The 17,273-nt window shown below is 40.9% G+C and overlaps 1 protein-coding gene across 4 annotated transcripts in view; it reads right to left on the bottom strand.

The window, feature by feature from the left end:
- Positions 1-17,273, bottom strand: part of LOC149932466 (neural cell adhesion molecule 2-like) — a 93,237-nt gene that overhangs the window by 31,926 nt on the left and 44,038 nt on the right. For 2 of the 4 annotated variants that reach the window (XM_090155390.1, XM_090155391.1), the window contains exons 2-4: positions 7,351-7,401; positions 6,748-7,083; positions 6,530-6,640 (exon numbers count right to left, since the gene is read on the bottom strand). In XM_090155390.1, coding sequence (XP_090011516.1) covers positions 6,530-6,640; positions 6,748-7,083; positions 7,351-7,401 — 498 coding nt within the window. Of the gene's footprint in view, positions 1-6,529; positions 6,641-6,747; positions 7,084-7,350; positions 7,402-13,761; positions 14,317-17,273 lie in introns of those variants that run through there. The other 2 variants (XM_090155392.1, XM_090155389.1) reach the window with 2 other exon arrangements.

The raw sequence follows: 17,273 nt of genomic DNA, 5'->3' as shown, positions 1-17,273 counted from the left end.
CCGTTTTGGCCGAGCCGCAGCTGGGCTAGATTATTGCCAGCGAAAAATTATTTCTTTCATTTCCTACACAACGAGGGCAGCGTTGCACTTAGATTTTTACTCTTTAAAAAAAGAAAACTAAACAACTAATTCCAAGGATATTTTTCTTTCGGTATATCCTCGTTCCGTCTGCGCTATGATAAAAAATGGCAAACGTTAGGAAAGAAGAAAACCTAAAGGGGCAATTTTTCGCACCACGAAAATGAAGCTCCTATAATTGAAGACCTTCCGGTGAAAAATGCGCGCGGCTCTGAAATTGTTAACTTAAAGGGTATAGCCTAAAACTAAATTACCAGAAACGAGAAAACATCTAAATTTAGCTCAATTTTAATAAAAATGCCACTTAGGATGTTCCGTACTTGTAATAAAAATATTTCGAAGGAAAATCCCAAAAATGAATTTGTTTGATTGCCGCTCCGTGTAGCTTTCAATTACGTTTTACGTAAGTCCCGAAATGTTTTGCCTAAATTTCTCGGGGCTACACTTTTTTTTAATAAAAGCGGTATTTTTACGATGAGAATTAGAAAGTCTAGACCACGAGGGGCTACGCTCGAGGTTAAAACTAGGGTTCAGTCGCTACGAGCTGATGGGAAAATGTCTTGGTTGATTAAGCTCTCTCTTGTTTTTAGGTTTGAGCGCGTTAAGCCTAATCTCCTCTTCCCAAGACGAGGACGCCAACGAAGAGGGTGGAACGGCAATGTAAGGGCTGAGCGGATGTTACGCATCATCTTGTGGCTCTTAACCGCTCTTCAAATTCTTGGCCTCGCGATGTAGAATTATCCAAGGGCTGGGGCGGGAACTCCCTGACTTTTTAATATACAACCGATTTTAAGCGTCAAACGAAGGTCGGCTTTCTTTGGAAAGGAACTTCAAAGAATCGTTCAAGCTATCTATATACGAATGATAAATGTTCGTCATCGATCTATCACGCTTTCCACTTAATTACGTATAGTCTGTTTGTCGCCACTTAATCTTATTCTAGTAACTCACAATTCTTATTGAAAGACATTAGCCCTTAATATTATTCCAGACAGTTGATTTTCTTCACGGGTATATTTTGTAAGGATAGACTAAATGGTGGTGCTCGCAATTAGATAAGTAATACCAGGAAACTATATAGGTATACACTTGGAATGTCTAAGGAAGATTTTTACGGCCGTGATGAAGCTCGTAGAAATGGGCGTGTCTTAAAGCGGGAAAACTCACGAGAAAATCTCTCGCCCCTCACTACCCTAATTCGACGAAAACTCGTCATTAAGCCTAGTCAGGTTATTATACTATTAGCTTACCTGATTATCTTTTTAATAACCATACAAATACCTGAAATTAGGTCTCACTACACTTCTTTCGCGAAGAACATTATAATTACTTCAAAATATTAAGTACGATAACAAATTGAGGTTTTTAAATCCATTGTTTTATAAGCCTTTTTTGAGCGGGAAGACCGCCTATTTGTTACCATGACGACGCATTATTTTCACGTCAAACCTCGAGACAATGAATTTGAAATGTCGTGTTACGTCTTACACTTGACGTAGGTAAGCCCCGACCTTTTTCTTGACGCGCTTTCGTATCACCGTCCCAATGGAACCTTAGACATTCCAAGTGTAAACCTCTATAGTTTCCTGCTAATATTTATTTTCACGTCTTAAAAAGAAAAATGACCGAGGATTTTGGGATAAACTAACAATTGTAAGCGTTAATAGGAAAATAACGAAATACTACCACAAGCTGAAAAAACTTTTTGAAACGCCGGAAAGCGTAAAGTTAGTCCTAAATTCGTCAATTTAAATAAAAAGGAACTTCCTTCGAAAGCAATAACGTTTTTTGAAGCCCGAATCATAAAAAGTAAGAGCGCTTTCGCCGCCGAAGAAAAGAGGCAAATTCTTGGCGAACCCTTTCATTTACATTTTACGACCAATTGGCGGCGTCGTCATCGCTTGTTAATGACAAACCAGATGCGTTTTGCAGCTTTTTTTGTTCTATTTTTTACTCCCTTTTATTCTTCCTCGCGCTCCATCCAGATTCTGAACTGCGTATTCACCGTGTATATTTTACCGCGTTTTCTCGCCGTCTCGCGGTCCTTTTAAAGTCGATCAGATCCGACGGCTGATATAATAGAGGCATCCCAGGAATCTTTATAGTTTTTTTTTGCAACACTAAACCTTTTTTTTCGCGGTGAAGGTGAAGCTGGTTTCGTTCTGGCAAAAAGGCAATATTCTCTCTCTAGTTTCCGGGAAAAAAATCGAAACGAATTTTTTTGTTCCATCTTTTCCCTCACCTTGATAGCGATGTAAAGAGTCAGAAGGGTCCCAGTCCAATAACGGGTCTGCCTTTTATTACCTAAAGACATTCTCGTTTAGTTTCACTCTTAATTTTTTGCCTCCAAAATTTGGTTCGCGAAATAACTTTGCTTCGTAATGCAAAGTATTTCCGAAATGTTTATTTAATAGCCTATACCCTAAAGTATCGACCCAAAAAGAAGAGAAAAAAGACCTATAGTTTGTAAAAGACTTGATCTATAATAACGCGATGTCTTGTTTTAGTTTTTTATGCCTCTATTTTAGCGGCTGGGTTTTTTCAACTGATGTAGGAAACAGGGTTAAAATTGCGCGAAACTTCAATATTTTATGGCCAATTTTGTTGGTGAACACAGTTTTCGTAAATACTTTGCGTTAACTGGTGAATAAAATTACCTCTACTAACACTGTAAATATTAGATTTATGTGATCAAAATGAGGCAAACGAATATTATTGGATTTAACTATCTGAACAGTTCTGAACTGAAGCCGACCAACAAAAATGTAGCCAAATCGATCTGTAAATGTGGATCAACTCGGTTTGTAACTCAAGTTTGCCCAAAATGTTTTTCGAAAATATCGGCTCTTTAATTCTCTCGTCGCGAAGTCTTCGAAGTAGGAAGAAAATGTGCTATTTAGAAATAAAGTTTTGCGATGTCGTCGTAAGACGGGGCTGCGCTATATTAAAGTTCTTTCGCGTTTGAAACATCGATTAGTCGAAAGAGTCTCTCTTTCCCATCCATAGTTTTGGCAAAAGTTTTTAAGAAATTCCCTTCAGAATTAACTTGGGTAAGCTCTAGAAAGTGCACTAGTCTAAGAGGATTAAAAATGTTAAATGGCGCCCGGCAATAGCCTCTCTTTTAGCCAAAAGGGGGGTGATGGATTTAAAGCTTAATTGGATACCCCCGAAAATAAAACATATCTCATTAAATATTGCTCTCGTTTGGCGCCTGATGGCGTCGCTAATATTTCTCCTGGCAAGTATGATCATCGTCGTTGTCCTCTTTTGGCTGCTTTTGACAAAAGAGGCGCCTCGTCGGACAACCTACTTCGTTTTTATTTGTCCCAAAGAGAAGACCATTCTTTCGGTTCATTAAAGAGGGCTCTAAACACTTTTCCCTTCTTTATACCCCGTTAATCCCGGAATGTTTTTAAGCGAAAGAAGAGACCGCTCTTTGTTCCGTTGCGCGTCTACAAATTTCGTTGTCATTTATCGGACTATCTATCCGGCTTGACCACTCGTAACGTCATACGTATATATCTCTGTACGTTGGCTCCGTACAAAATTCTTTTCTAAGTCTGTTTCACTACGATGTAATAAAATAGAGAACTACATTATTTGTAATCTGTACTATTACACAGTCTCGAGTGACTCCATTAGCCCATGGACAGTAAATTAAGAGGACAGGTTTTCGATACCCTTCCACAGTGCATTTTATATTCTCCCCGCTTATCAATCAGCTCGAGGGAGTCTTGCAAGGTCGTTTGTACCACGTGATCTTAAAATTTCAAAATGGCAATCTAATGCGGTTGATATTGTTACGTAATTTTTTGCGCTTTATATTTTAGTAATTTTTTATTTGGGTTTTTTAATTCAATAAAAACTATCAACTGATATTTAGTATATCATATTTAATCTATAAAAACGTGAAAAATACCTTTTGGCGTAAAAATGTACTTCGTGTTTATCTTTTTTCTTTTTTCGAACAGTATCGTCCACTTTTAGCGATAATTGTTTTTTTTTTTCAAATAACCTTGGACGACTCCTTCAGTGTGATTGGTTTACGGGGCTAAGAACCAGGCTTTTTACCGATCCTCTAAAATCTACTATCCATGATTAGCCCCATAAATTTGAATTTAAGTTAATGAAAAATCGTTTAAAAAGGCGTCATTTGGTGTCTCGATTTTAGTCAGATAATGACTATATTCCAAGTATTTTAACTTAACCCAATTTTCCCGGTATGAGTATTTTTGAAAACTAGACTTCAGTTATAATTATTGGGCTAAACGAGAATGTGTACTAAATATTTGTATGTACAAATTGTGAATTTCTCGGTTATAATTGTGGGTGTAAAGCTACATTTAAAATTCTAAAAGTTTCCCTCGCTCGTTTTCTAGCGCTGGCTTAACTAGTCTAATTTCAACTAATTTTTATCGAAAATACTTATTTCTTACAATAGGTGATTCTGAAATATAATATCGACAAATACATGTACAAAAGAGTTAATTTTAAGGGCGCGCGCTCTTGATTTACTAGTAGATTGTAGCTCGCGCGATCGTGCACGCGCGTTGAAAATGAACAATAAAGCGCGCGCTCAAATACTTTAACCATACAACATAAAGTAACCAAATCATGTGACCACCGATCTTTTTCGGAATCGCCTATTTCGAACTTCTTTTCAATGAAAACGAAAAACAATTAAGGTCTGCTATTCTCTAACCCTGCTAAAAATTAGGGCAGTTATGGTATTACGACCAAATATTGTCCTGTAGGCTATAACATAAAAAGTTACTAAGGTGGCACTTGTACAAAATAAGTTAAAGTAAATAAAAACCACTTATTGTACAATAAAATGTTTTTAATAATAATATATTTATTGTACAATAAGTGTTTTTTAAATATTAAAATAATTCAGCGTATCCACTGTAATATTATCTAGTTTCCAAGACTATCTTTTCGTGATCGGTAATCTTCGATATTAGCACAAAGCTACAGCCCATTAATGCGCATTATGTTTTAATATGTCCCGTCCCTCTACATTTTGAGTTTCCCTATGCTACAGCACACTTACAAGGAGACGACCCGAGGTGTTACACACCGATTTTGTTCAAACTCGGGGGATTGGTAGACCTTCATGTAACTTGAAAAATCCTAAAGGGAATTTATTCAATGGGCAACGGTTTTACCATGGCAACGAAAAATGTTTTTGACAACATAAAATGGAAATTTTCCCATTGAAAATAACATGGGATTTGGACCGATTCCAAGGGGATTTTAAAAAATTGAAAAATTTTAAAATACCAAAATAATAATTTTTTTTTAAAAATTGACGAAAAAAATCAAAATTGATTACATTTTGATCAATTTGAACCAAATGGGTGAAAATGAACCGATATGGCTTAAATAGGAAAAATTTCAATTTTATGTTGTCAAAAACATTTTTCGTTGCCATGGCAAAACCGTTACCCTTTGAATAAATTCCCTTTAGGATTTTTCAAGTTACATGAAGGTCTACCAATCCCTCGAGTTTGAACGAAATCGGTGTGTAACACCTCGGGTCGTCTTCTTGTTAGTACATAGGAAAATCCGGCACCGGCGTCGCGTTAAGACGTTCGGCTATTCCTAATGACGGTTATGCAATCGCTAAGAAACCAATTCAGCATTACTTATGTTATCATTATTCAGGCTTATTCGTTTAACATTAACTTGTCCCGAATCGAATTTATATACACGGCCACAGAAATCCATACCTCTACTTGGAATGCATATCGCGGCAGATTTTCTTCTTGGTGTGGCTGACGTTTTTGTGACGTCACTATGTTAAATTAACAAACAACTACGTGAAAGGGGATTTTTTCTCAAGTAGGCGGGGCCAAAGCCGTCAGAGTGATCTTACCATACGCGATATGGCAGGATAAGCATTCCAAATAGAGGTATGGACTCCTAACGGCGACTGTTTTACCGAAACTCTAACATCTCTGTTTCTCATTTCGTGGCGTAGAAGAATGGGTATACTATTCGAAAATGAAACTTTGGACTATTTGTATTTTAATGAACTGGTGACTACTTTCGGAGTCAAAGCCGGCGGGGTCCGTAAGAACTAATTTAAACCTGGTGTTTCACGGATTTCTTTCAAAACAGCCCTCGAGACTAAAACCCGAAAGAGAAAAGTACCGTTCGCGAGACTGTATTAGTCGCCTCAACGACTTTTTGGTGGAAATTCGTTAAGGGACGTTGTCTTACGGAAACCCACGACGTTGTTTATTATGTCAATACGTTCCGCCAGAAACGCCCCTAGTAGCGATACTGGCAGACCCCTTGTCCTCCCGTAGACCTATCGATTTTAACACCCACCACCCGGAAGATTCCATTAGCTAGTTAAAGTGATTGAATGTAGACTGCAATACATGGTTGAACGCTTGAAAAATTGGCGTCGAAAAATGCGGATATTCCGGGAAAGCAATCTTACCTCCAACAGCCTCGCAAATAAGGTGAAGGGCCGATCCTTCGTCATAAGGCCCGATCAGGCCCGTCGCTGTTCGATTGGCAGGAGTTTTTATCGCGATTCCTTTCGGCGGAGCTGGAAATAAATATTTATCCCGAGAGACATCAATAAGAAATATTTCGCCAGAAGCGAAGATTAGAGGGTTTTAGAAGGTGGGAGTTAGGCTTATTCGAGGAACTCACTTATGATAATTAGTTTCATGACTCTATTTTTCGTCCTAGCCCGTTTGAAGTCGACTCGACACCGGTACTCGGCGGCATCTTCCTCTTTAAGAGGAGTGATTTGTAGAGCCGCTGGCTTGATGGTCAGGTTAAAACGGGTCCTGGAACCCAGTACTTCGCTGGCGAAGTGAGTCGCTTGCTCGGCCGACGTAGTTCGGGCGTCCAAACTGTAAATGGGGCTGCCCGAATCGCCCCTGTACCATAAAACCAAAGATATATCATCGTCCGCGGTGGGAGGGGTTACGTTGCACGGAAGATCCACTTTATGGCCCACCACGGCGCTATACGTCGGGTAATCTGAAAATAACCGACAGAAAAACATCATTGACGTATTTTTATCGCAATTACTCGGTTACTCTTCGAGCTAAATTACTACTATCGTAACGACGAAGGTTTCGGGTTGGTTAAAAAGAAAAATCAACGAGAACGACCAGCTACAACTCAAAAACATAAACGCTCGAATTAAAGAGCAAAACGTAACCAGGCGGGTTCGAAATGTTATACGACAGACAGTCAAATTAAAAACTGCGTGCGCATTCTATATGGAATGTATGATTGTTTTACCTTTGAAATCTGTGTGTACGTTAATAGTCCTAAGTTTAATTCCAGGAATCCCTATTTATTTTTGAAAGAATGATTAGAAAATTAATCAAGAAATAATTTAATTGGCTCCAATGATGGCTACGTACGGAGAGTAGAAATGTTTTTGAAATATTTTTTATTAAATTGGAAATATTATTATTCTTCTATAAATTTAGTTGGAAAATCTCGAAAATCCCCGTGAAATATTTACATAGAATGCTTTTTATTAAACGATAAGCTAAATCAACAATTTTATCACTTAGTGAGTTACCTTTTTCAACTTTATTTTTCGAGTTTTACGTACGTTTCAACTTAAAAGAATAACGCTTTTCAATATGAAATACGATAGTCCATTAAAAGAGGATCCGTTTTCGTTTCCCATCCCCGACTGCAGTTTGAAGTCCCCGCTTCTAATCATCCCATCCGGTATTAGCTTAAATCCCCGCCATATGACCAGCTATTCCGCTCTTTGCCGCTATATCCGCTTTTCCGGTGAAATTCCGTTGCCTCCTTTAATTAGGTCATAGATCAGCGGCCTCTTTTCCTTCTCTCCGAACTCTCGGCCGCCATTTTATTTTCAAAGGTCTTTCCTTTCTCGGGCTCAGAGTGGAATACCGCGGGGAATTTCTCTGGACGGCGTATTCGAATTTGTTATTGGCGATTTTTTCCCTCTCTGACACTTTTAGGTTGCGATCCTGTCCAAGTTAAGGTAAACCTCTTCTTCCTCGATGGTCTCCTTTCACTTTTCAAGTCGGCGTCGGCGGCAGCGGACGAATACGAGAACTTCTTTATTCGCGCTAGTTTCCCGATCGTGATCCCTTCTGCTTCCGCGACCAAAAAAACACTCGAAGAATATCTGGGCTAGCTCTCTCGACCTAATACTGTCACTGGGCCGTTCCTTCCGTTTATGGATGACCGTGTGAGCGATGTTTGACGGTATGACCGGACCGTGGACGGAACTTGGACATGGGCGTACTCTGAGAGTCAACTTCGCGGCCATCTTCGCCGCGAATCTGCCTCTACTACCTCGCGATGAGCGTCCCTAACATATTGATACCTACTACCCAGGGGCGTAGGAATGTTTGTCGAAGCTGGGGTGAATGGCAAAGCTGGGGTGAATGGCAAAGCAAACTCTGGGGTTTGGAATGAATCCCCTAGCGCTCTGAAAACCCCAATAAATATTTAACTTTTAGATGGATTTTTAAAAAATTTCAAGTTTTGTTTGATTCAAAGTTATTTAATACTAATCAAGCTGTTTATAGCTTCCATTTAAATTTGACGAGTTAAAGATTTGAACAGACAAAACGTTGAACGGGGTAATAACATTATTTGGACTACACAGGACAATATTTTGGGCCATTATCTTCTGATTTCTACGCCCATGCCACCGTACGAACCGAACTATCTCTATTCGGTCATCAAAGACTGAGCCCGCAATTCATCCACACGTCCGAATAGTATCCCAATCCCTAAAATAAAATGAAGGTTGGGAGAATCTTAAACAGTTTAATGGACTTTTTCTTCATCGGAATTCTCGCCTAGATATAGCTGGCGAAATTGATTCTTCGGAGGCAGGTCCGCGCCGCTTTTCTGGCCGAAAAAGCACTCTCGATTTAATGAAATATTCGGTCTAATTATCACGTATGCCTGGATTCGTAATTAACAAGGAAAGGGCAGGCCTGCCGAATGGAAACGAGCTTTTCTTTGCGGTGTGTTTCGCTGCTTAATATGCGTTTCCACGCTCCGCTTTGTGATTGCCTTTCTGATAAGTACCCGAAGCCACGAGCAACGCGAGCTTTAGACTTTACGGAATTTTGCAGTGAGCTGTTTTATGGACGCGGACTCGTAAAATAGACTTTCTCGGCTCGAATCATTCCCTGGTATCCGCGATGCCGAAAGTTTTTGTTGCTTTGGCGTACGCCTATTTATGTTTCGCCGGACTCGGTGTACTTTAACGAAACTTGGTTATTCCGCTATATTTTACCCCAAATTTCAAATTAGATGAAAGGGTAAAAGTCTTTCTACGTTACGGACTGGAACTTGCGCGGAAAAAGTGGGTTTCCAGGATCGTGATCTCGTAGCGCGGTAAAGGTATAAATAATAATTGTACAGCGTGTTACCCCGTATTACCATTTAACTCTTTCCGTAACTAAAAACGGTTCTTCACCGTGCGCCGAAAATACCTAATCTTCTATTAACCCCTGATGGCTCGAGAGTGGCCGAAAAGGTCACCAGGGTGGGGTAGGGGCGCGTGGTGGCTTTGAAAAGATTTTCGCTTATTTTTTCTGGGCCGTGCTCTCTTAAGTAAGGTTCTTCTTCTCCACCCTAAAAGTCCAGTTTCTAGCAGCCCATTGAAAGAACGAATGCAGCCTCCGTTGTCACGTGGAAAACTCTCTATCTGGAATGGGATTCTTTTGTTTGTCCCCTTGAATTTCCGTTCGCCGAGACCACAAGTAATTTGTAACGGCAACGTTTGTGAAGAAAAGAAAAGCATAAAATCCATTCAAAGTCTCGGGGCCTTCGCGTCCACCCGGAGAGCCGTTTCTTCCTCGCATTCCTCCCCATTTCTGTTTACATCCGAGCGTAGCCGCGAAAGTTTTTTGGAAACCCCTTCGAGCCCCGTTCGTACGAGACCACTTTCGCCGATTTTATCTCCAAATTCTGGGCCATTCGTTTACCAAGTCGCCAGTTTTCGTAACGATAGGGATAATGTATTAGTATTTTAAATCTCGTTCCGTCGCTTATCTCCGTAACAAGCTTTTAAACCGATTAAAAGTTTTCATTCGGATCGACCGGATGAACGGAAATGGAACGTATTTCATTATTAAAACTGGGGAAATCCAACCAACCACGCCCCGCGTATTCGAATTAAAAAGTCCTCTCGTAAATTTGATACGGAATGGCATGTTGGTTCCAAATATTTTTAATAATTAGTCGAGAGACTCGAAGAGCTCGCCAGCATTCGGTCCTCGTTCTAGGCGCATTTGCTAAATTTGATATATCTTTCTGGCCATCGCTCGTATATCGCCAATTTTGTAACAGCGTCGTAGCCGCGTTCGTTTTAACATCTTGTTTAAAAAGATAAAATATATTCCATTTCGCGTCGCTCCTAACTCCCCGAACGGCTATGATTCTTCATTTGACGAATGCCCGTAGTCAGGTTACACGCGTCGCGTTGTTTCGTATCCGGTTCCCGGAATAAATCTATCGCGGAAAATATCCCTCGACGTTTATAAATAGCGGCAATTTTCCAAAGAAACAAATGTAGTGTACGGGGAAGAAGCGCGGCTATCGAGGATGGGAAGAAGGGGTTGTTGGCCAGATAGTTAATCGCCATCTGTCGTTCATCCTTAACTCACGGGGGCTTTCTTCATTATTTAACCGGGAGAGAAAGTGTCTCTCGTTCCGAGCGAAAGGATTCGCTTTTGCTTTAGCTCTTTCTCGAGGGTCACCTAAGACTGTTTCTCCAAAATTAAGCTCCGTTAGAGAAAGGCGCGTTTCAGATAAATTGGCCAAATTGCCGAGAAACTCTTTGCCGGAAGAAATATTCATTTTGTCCGCGATTTTCGAAAGCTTTTCTTCGTTTCTTTTCCCCGAAGTTGTTCGCTCATCGCGGCTTAGTAACTTTGTCTCTAAGGCGCCTCGTGGTTCTTCGTATAATTTTGGGAAACTGTAGGATTCGGGAGTCGTACCGATTGGCCAACTCCATTCTAGGAAGAAAGCCCGGAAGAAAGATTGTCCCGAATCGAAGTTACCCGCTCCCAACTTAATGAGCTTGCCCGAACGTTAACGGAGTTTTTGCTAATTTAGTTTCGAAGCTAAAACTCACTTTCAATTATATTTGTATTATTCCAAAGGGTGGTCTCGCTCTTTCCCATTTACCACCGCGGGGCGTTTCAAATTAGTGGAAATTCTTCTTAAGATCAATACTCCTACACGAGCGAAACCGACGGCGTTTTAAAGCGACCCTTAATCCCCCTCAAAGAGAATTAATAAACAAGAAGACACTCCCCACCCGGAGTTTCCCGAACCTTTCGAATCGAAACGAACGTGTGTACTTTAATATTCGAGAATATCATTGTTTAATTTCTTAAATGCACTTAAGCCTCGCTCTAAATCAGCAAATTCCCCGAGCAAACTTCGCAGTGAGGGGCGATATTCTTGAAATTTACCTTTGGCCGATAGCGGCTCGCTCGAATTACGTATTCTCTTAAGGTGTATTAATATCTCAATCATTACTCTTAATTTCAAATTATCTTCTCTCGGAAAACGGGGGAAAAAATAGAAAAAATCGGGATGGCGGAAAAAGGGGGAGCGGGTGGCCAGAGTTCTTCGAACGGCCGGTTTCATTTTTCCCTCTTCGTATTATTTTCGGTAATAAAAGCGAGTAGGAGAAGAAATTGGGATGCTGGGAGCTTTTAACCAAATTACGCCATCCATTTCTTTCGAGCCACGCAACCATAGTAGTGTATATCTACGTCATCCGAACGAACCGGAGCAATTAAGCTCTTAATTAATGGAACGTATAGTTAGTCGACGATATAGTCCATTTGGAAGGAGGACGTTTAGCGGAATTTTGATGACTTTAGTCTCTAGTATTATTTATAAAGCGGCAGTAACGGGGTCTCGGGATGTTGACTACGAAGGAGTATAGACGCGGAGGCAGTGAGAGAGGCCTCGACTTCTATTTGTTTTATTAAAGTTCTTTTTTTTTCCTCTACGTTCGCTTTGGAAGGGGCACGTTGCGGGCGCGTCAGTCTGGCTTCCAACGCTCTGACGCATGGATTGTTTAGTTCAAATAAGAATAATTGGTTTCAAGTAGACTGCCTGTAGGTCTCCGCGCGCGATCTTAGAGGAAGTGGGTGGGGGATGAACAATAAACGCGGGGGTGAGAGCTTCGTTGGAGCCGGAGAGCGATGGCGCCCGAAGTGGAGGGGAGGCTGGATGCTAAGCGAATAAAATGGAGTAGCGGTTGGTTGAGTAAGAGCCGCGCTGGGTCGAAGCCGGGGATGAGCGTCACGTGACCCCGCGAGGATGCGAAAGACCGTGAATAGATGGAGAATGAGAGGCGAGCATCAGACGCGGGCCACTGGGTGTCTAAATGATAGGTGATTGCTGTAAGCAGGAAGCAAATTAAATTACCGCTACTAGCGGCGAAGGGAGGAGCGGCGTCGCTGTTATTTCGGAACAGGGCCGAGAAGGAGATCGCATGGGCAGCCACGCTTTCAGGGGTGAACGGCGAAACTGCGATTGCACCTAATATAGTAGTCTAGAGTGCCGCTAAGGCGCGATTCCTCAATAATTCCCGCGCTAAAAGACCTCATTTGATAGGAGAAAAAACAAGTTGAATTATATATAGGAGGAAACCCTGAATTACGGGCCCTAACTCTTTGAATAACGTCCAATTACGTTTCGCCAAACATCAACGACTGGGCCTTATCTAATCTTGAAAAGTAACGTTATCACCTCGCTCGCTCTGTCTGCGGTAGAATTTATAGCAATTAACGAGTATAAATATTTCTACAGAAATTATTATGCTTTTTCATTTATTTTGAAATTTGCATTACAATAGGGCTTCCCAGATATTTTCTAGGCTTTAGAAATTTTATATAATATGTAACTGAGCTATATTTCTGGTCCCTTTACTCTGAAGTTTCAAATTAAATTTATATTAGACGAGCTAGAATCCATAAATAAACTTCGTTTAAATAGATTTGAAAATAATAGATATTTTTATAAAAATCCGATTTCCCTCAAAACCCGGACTTCTTTTTATACGAACAAAAAATAAGTTAGATTGTTACACCGTAGACATTATTTAATTTTTATTCAATACAATATGCTTAAATATAAAAAAATACTTTCTAAGCCTTTGTATAAATTTCTTTCGTATAAATATCACGATGAATTTCAATTTTATTATTTAAAAGCGTTAGATTCTGTTTTAAATCTTATTCTAATCCATAAAATATATTCTATTTAGTAAATAATTTCGTAGCTGTCTGTCGTTTCAATTGAGTGAGGGAAATTTAAAAATTTTAAATTTATCCGCGTGTCGAACTAGGTGAAAGCTCGGAGAGCTCCTTGTGCAAGTTCTTTGCCCACTAATAAAGTGTTTTTGGCCGAGTTCATCGATTTCCCCTTTAAATTATGATTATTATTATTATTAAAAATTGTTTAAGGTTAACAGTATAAGTGAAGGGAGCTGTTGGCTCGCTGGGCATCAAAAGCTTGGCACAACCCTCTTACACAGTTTAATCTAAAATAATGACATTAAATGTCACTCGATGACTCGGACCTAAAGCGGTACCTTGGGTATTAGAATAGCTAAATATTATTAATTCTTAATTGAAATAGCTTAGGCTTACATTTTTTTATATCTAGATTTCTTACCGAACGTCCTAAATGCTTTTACTGCGTTCCACGAGAACAATAATACTATTAGGAAAAGTTCTTTGCGAAACTTGGGCCTCTCCTTCGGCGAGGCATTAAAATGTTTAGTTTCTCGATAGTCGCATCCACCGTTACTCCCCGCCGCTCTCATAATGGGCCGGAGTTTCCTCGCTCCAAAGGCACCTTTCCGGTAATACGGCGTCATCGCACTAACGACATCACCTTTGTCGGTATTATCGCGATCCCTGGATCTTCCAGCCTCTTCTTCCGACGGCGGCATCGCGTCATCTTTGGGGGGATCGCCGATATAAAACATCGTTTCATTTGACAACCTCGGCCGACCGAGATAGTGCACCGAGCTCTTTTTCACTCTCCTCTCTCGCGCTATGTACCGAAATGATCCCGTATAGGCAGCTCGTCTTAAAACGCGGCTCTCAGTAACGGTTCCATTACGCGCGGTTGGGGTCTTCGTCGCGGAGAGACCAACCGAGAGAGGGATAAAAATGGTACTCCTATTTCACTGTCTTCTTCGACATTGGCATCGCGGTCTCGACGCTAGACTACTGGGAAGCTACGGCGCCGTCTTCATAAAGGAATCAAATGATATAAAAGAGGGGGCTGGAATCTACTCCGCCTGACTAGAGAGGGAACGTTAGCCCTTATTTTCCTCAATTCCCGTCTCTTTCGCTACTATAGTAGTGGAAGGGGCTCGAGGACGTATCGCCAATACAGGCTATACGAGGGAAGGTTATAAGTTACGTATACACGCAAATACACTGGGGATTGGTCCAGGGTATTCCCCCAAATGAATATATTCCGTTATTGCGGGTGACCAAAAGCAATCCTTGTCATAAAAGACTCGGCTCTAGTCTGTCTACCGAGTACGTATCCCCACTGTTGCGTTTTCATTTGGTTTTTGGGATGAATCAGCACGTGGCCGCGTACCGTTCATCAAAGGTCCCATTTCTTGGGCTGGCTTTGCGATACCGCCGGGGTATAAACGAAAGGAAAGACCCGACTGTCATTATTATTTGTTGTTCTTTTGCAAATGGAAAAAGATCTATTTCGGGATTCGGCTTTCCGTGGCGTGGCTATTTACAGCGATACTACTTTACACCACTTACGATGGGAATGGACATCCTGCTCTCTTTTCTTCGACGCGTAAAGAAGGCTACTCTTTTTAGCCCATACATATACGGAATCCCCCTCGTTAATTATTGAGATAAATGGAATCCTCTCTCGCTTTTTCGCAGCCCCTTTTTGCAGTTTTCCAAAGTCGCGGACTATCTAGTCGTCGCTTTTTCCCCTTTTTTCTATCATTTACTTCTTTATGTCCTTCTTTTTTTCTCAGCGAGAGCGCGTCACTTTGGCCAAATACCGAATTCGAGTAGTCCTCTTTAGAAACTACAGCGTGGAAGAGACCGGGAAAAAGAAAGCGAAAGTGTACGTAGGACATTACAAGTTGCTGATAAGGCTCTTTGGTTTTACTCGAGAATATTAGTGGTCTGCAAACTGTAGTAGCACGACCACGCTAGTCTACTTCGACCGAACTTATCTTTTTTTCTTCGGGTCCTCCTCTTTTTCGGCACAAAGCCGCTGGAAAACATTTATTTCGGACCTCTTATCTTAATGCTCGCGTATTTACGACGGTTTGAGACGGCAAAAAATTTTGCGTTTGCTGTCTATGCAAAACAGCCCTTTTTACGTATTTTTGACCGAGTCCTTTTTACCCTTTCGCCGGTGAATACGGAGCCTAGTCGTAATTCTCATTTGATGACGGTTACAAAAATAACATTGATACGCCTTTAGGATATAAATACGACTATCGGCGAAAAGAGGGTTTTTCTCTAGCGTGAAAAGAGATTGCCAAGGCTTACCGATTCTATTCGACCAAGATAAGGATATTAATTTCAGTTTTTCCTGTTCAGTTGTTATTAATGGAAATTTCTTGTTTTGATAACCGAGCCAGCGTCGTTTACAGTACGCGTACGGGCTTACAGGAAATACTTCGTCATTAATTTCGTCTAGTGTGTATAGTTGTTTCTCGTGGATATATTTTATCTTCTGTTATTTGTCGCTCGCGTAACGACCTTGCCACCTTATCCGATTATTTAAATTACGGCTTACGCTCTTTCACCGTTATCTATTTGGTCTGAACCAGCTGCTTTTTTATTTTCTCAGTTAATCAAACAAGACTATAACTACGCGTTTATCCTTGAATTAATGATTGTTTATTTAAGAGAAATATAATACTTTTACGTTTCGGTAGAAGGGTTAACGTTATAAAATTCTACGGAATGGAAAATTACAACTTATCGAAGTACGAATTATATAAAATTACTGTTGATATTCGCGTTAAAGCGAGGAAGGAAAGCTACAAGCGGCTCTAGCTAGTACAGCGTTTTTACATAAGACGTCCCAATGCCGTTATAGTGAGGTTAAAAATTTCAGTAATTATCCAGCTACTGGATAGAAAAGGCGCTTCCGGCCTTCCAAAAAGAACGCCTCCATACTTCTTTTTTAAAAAAGGTTCCCTAGACCCCATCTTCGTTCGTCTCCTTTCTATCTTTTCCCCGTTGGCGCGAAGTACATTGACGAAAATGGTACGAGAGGACAGTTGAACCCGAGAAGAGTCTTTCTTTCAGTCGGGCGGGAGTTGCGCTGCCGTTCTTAATGTGTTTTGTTGCTCATCCGTAATGAAGGCCTGGAAGTCTTCGGATGAAGGATTCTGTTGGGCATCTCGAGCCTACTTTTCTTTCCGTCTTCTCGGCGAACTTTTCATAATTAAAGAGAAACTGCTTTTCCTTTTCATTCCGGCTCTCACCGCGACGAAGACGTTCGTTGTCCACTCGCAGGCGTCGAGTACTTTTCAGCCATTTTGCCGCCATCACCGCCACCAGTCCTCTTGTTTTCAGTTTTCCCCGGTTTTGGCATCATCGTCGTTTCTCTCCGTCTCCCTCTTCGCGTTACGCGTCCTCTAATTGTTTCATTAAGAAGGTGGGCGCTTGTGGGAGTAACTCGTACGGATGAAATATATATTTATACGGGCATATATAAGACTCAACGGGTCTTACGGAGAGAGTGTCGCTTCGGAAGTAGATGGGCTGAGGATGAAATTCTCTCTCGGGAATCAAGCCGGAGCTAGGCCGGGTAAGAGGTTTTACGAGGTGACAAGCTCGGCTAGCTCTCTCTATGATCGTCCTTCTTAATTGCTTCAAAGTTTCCTCTCCCGGTGCTTATAACTATCATTGATAGTCGGGATCCATTTTAGATTATATTTCCTCTTCTCAAATTTAAAACTTTGAGTAAAGCCTAGTTCCCACTGAAAATTGACGCTCGCGAATAAAATTTGCGATTTTTTTCAAATTCGCCGCTAAAGCCGCGTCTCCGCGGTATCTAGCGAATGTTCTATTTTTTGACGTCCACACCTTGGCGATAAAAAGCTTCAGCCAATCAGAAAACGCGTTCCCTCGATCTATTCCGCTCCCGTCCGTCACTTATTAAGCCTAGGT

This window comes from Leiobunum rupestre, chromosome 8, assembly GCF_980474605.1.
Source record: "Leiobunum rupestre chromosome 8, qqLeiRupe1.1.hap1, whole genome shotgun sequence".
Lineage (NCBI taxonomy): Eukaryota > Metazoa > Arthropoda > Arachnida > Opiliones > Sclerosomatidae > Leiobunum > Leiobunum rupestre.
The sequence above is the reverse complement of the archived record's forward strand: the minus strand, read 5'-3'. Positions and strand labels throughout refer to the sequence as shown.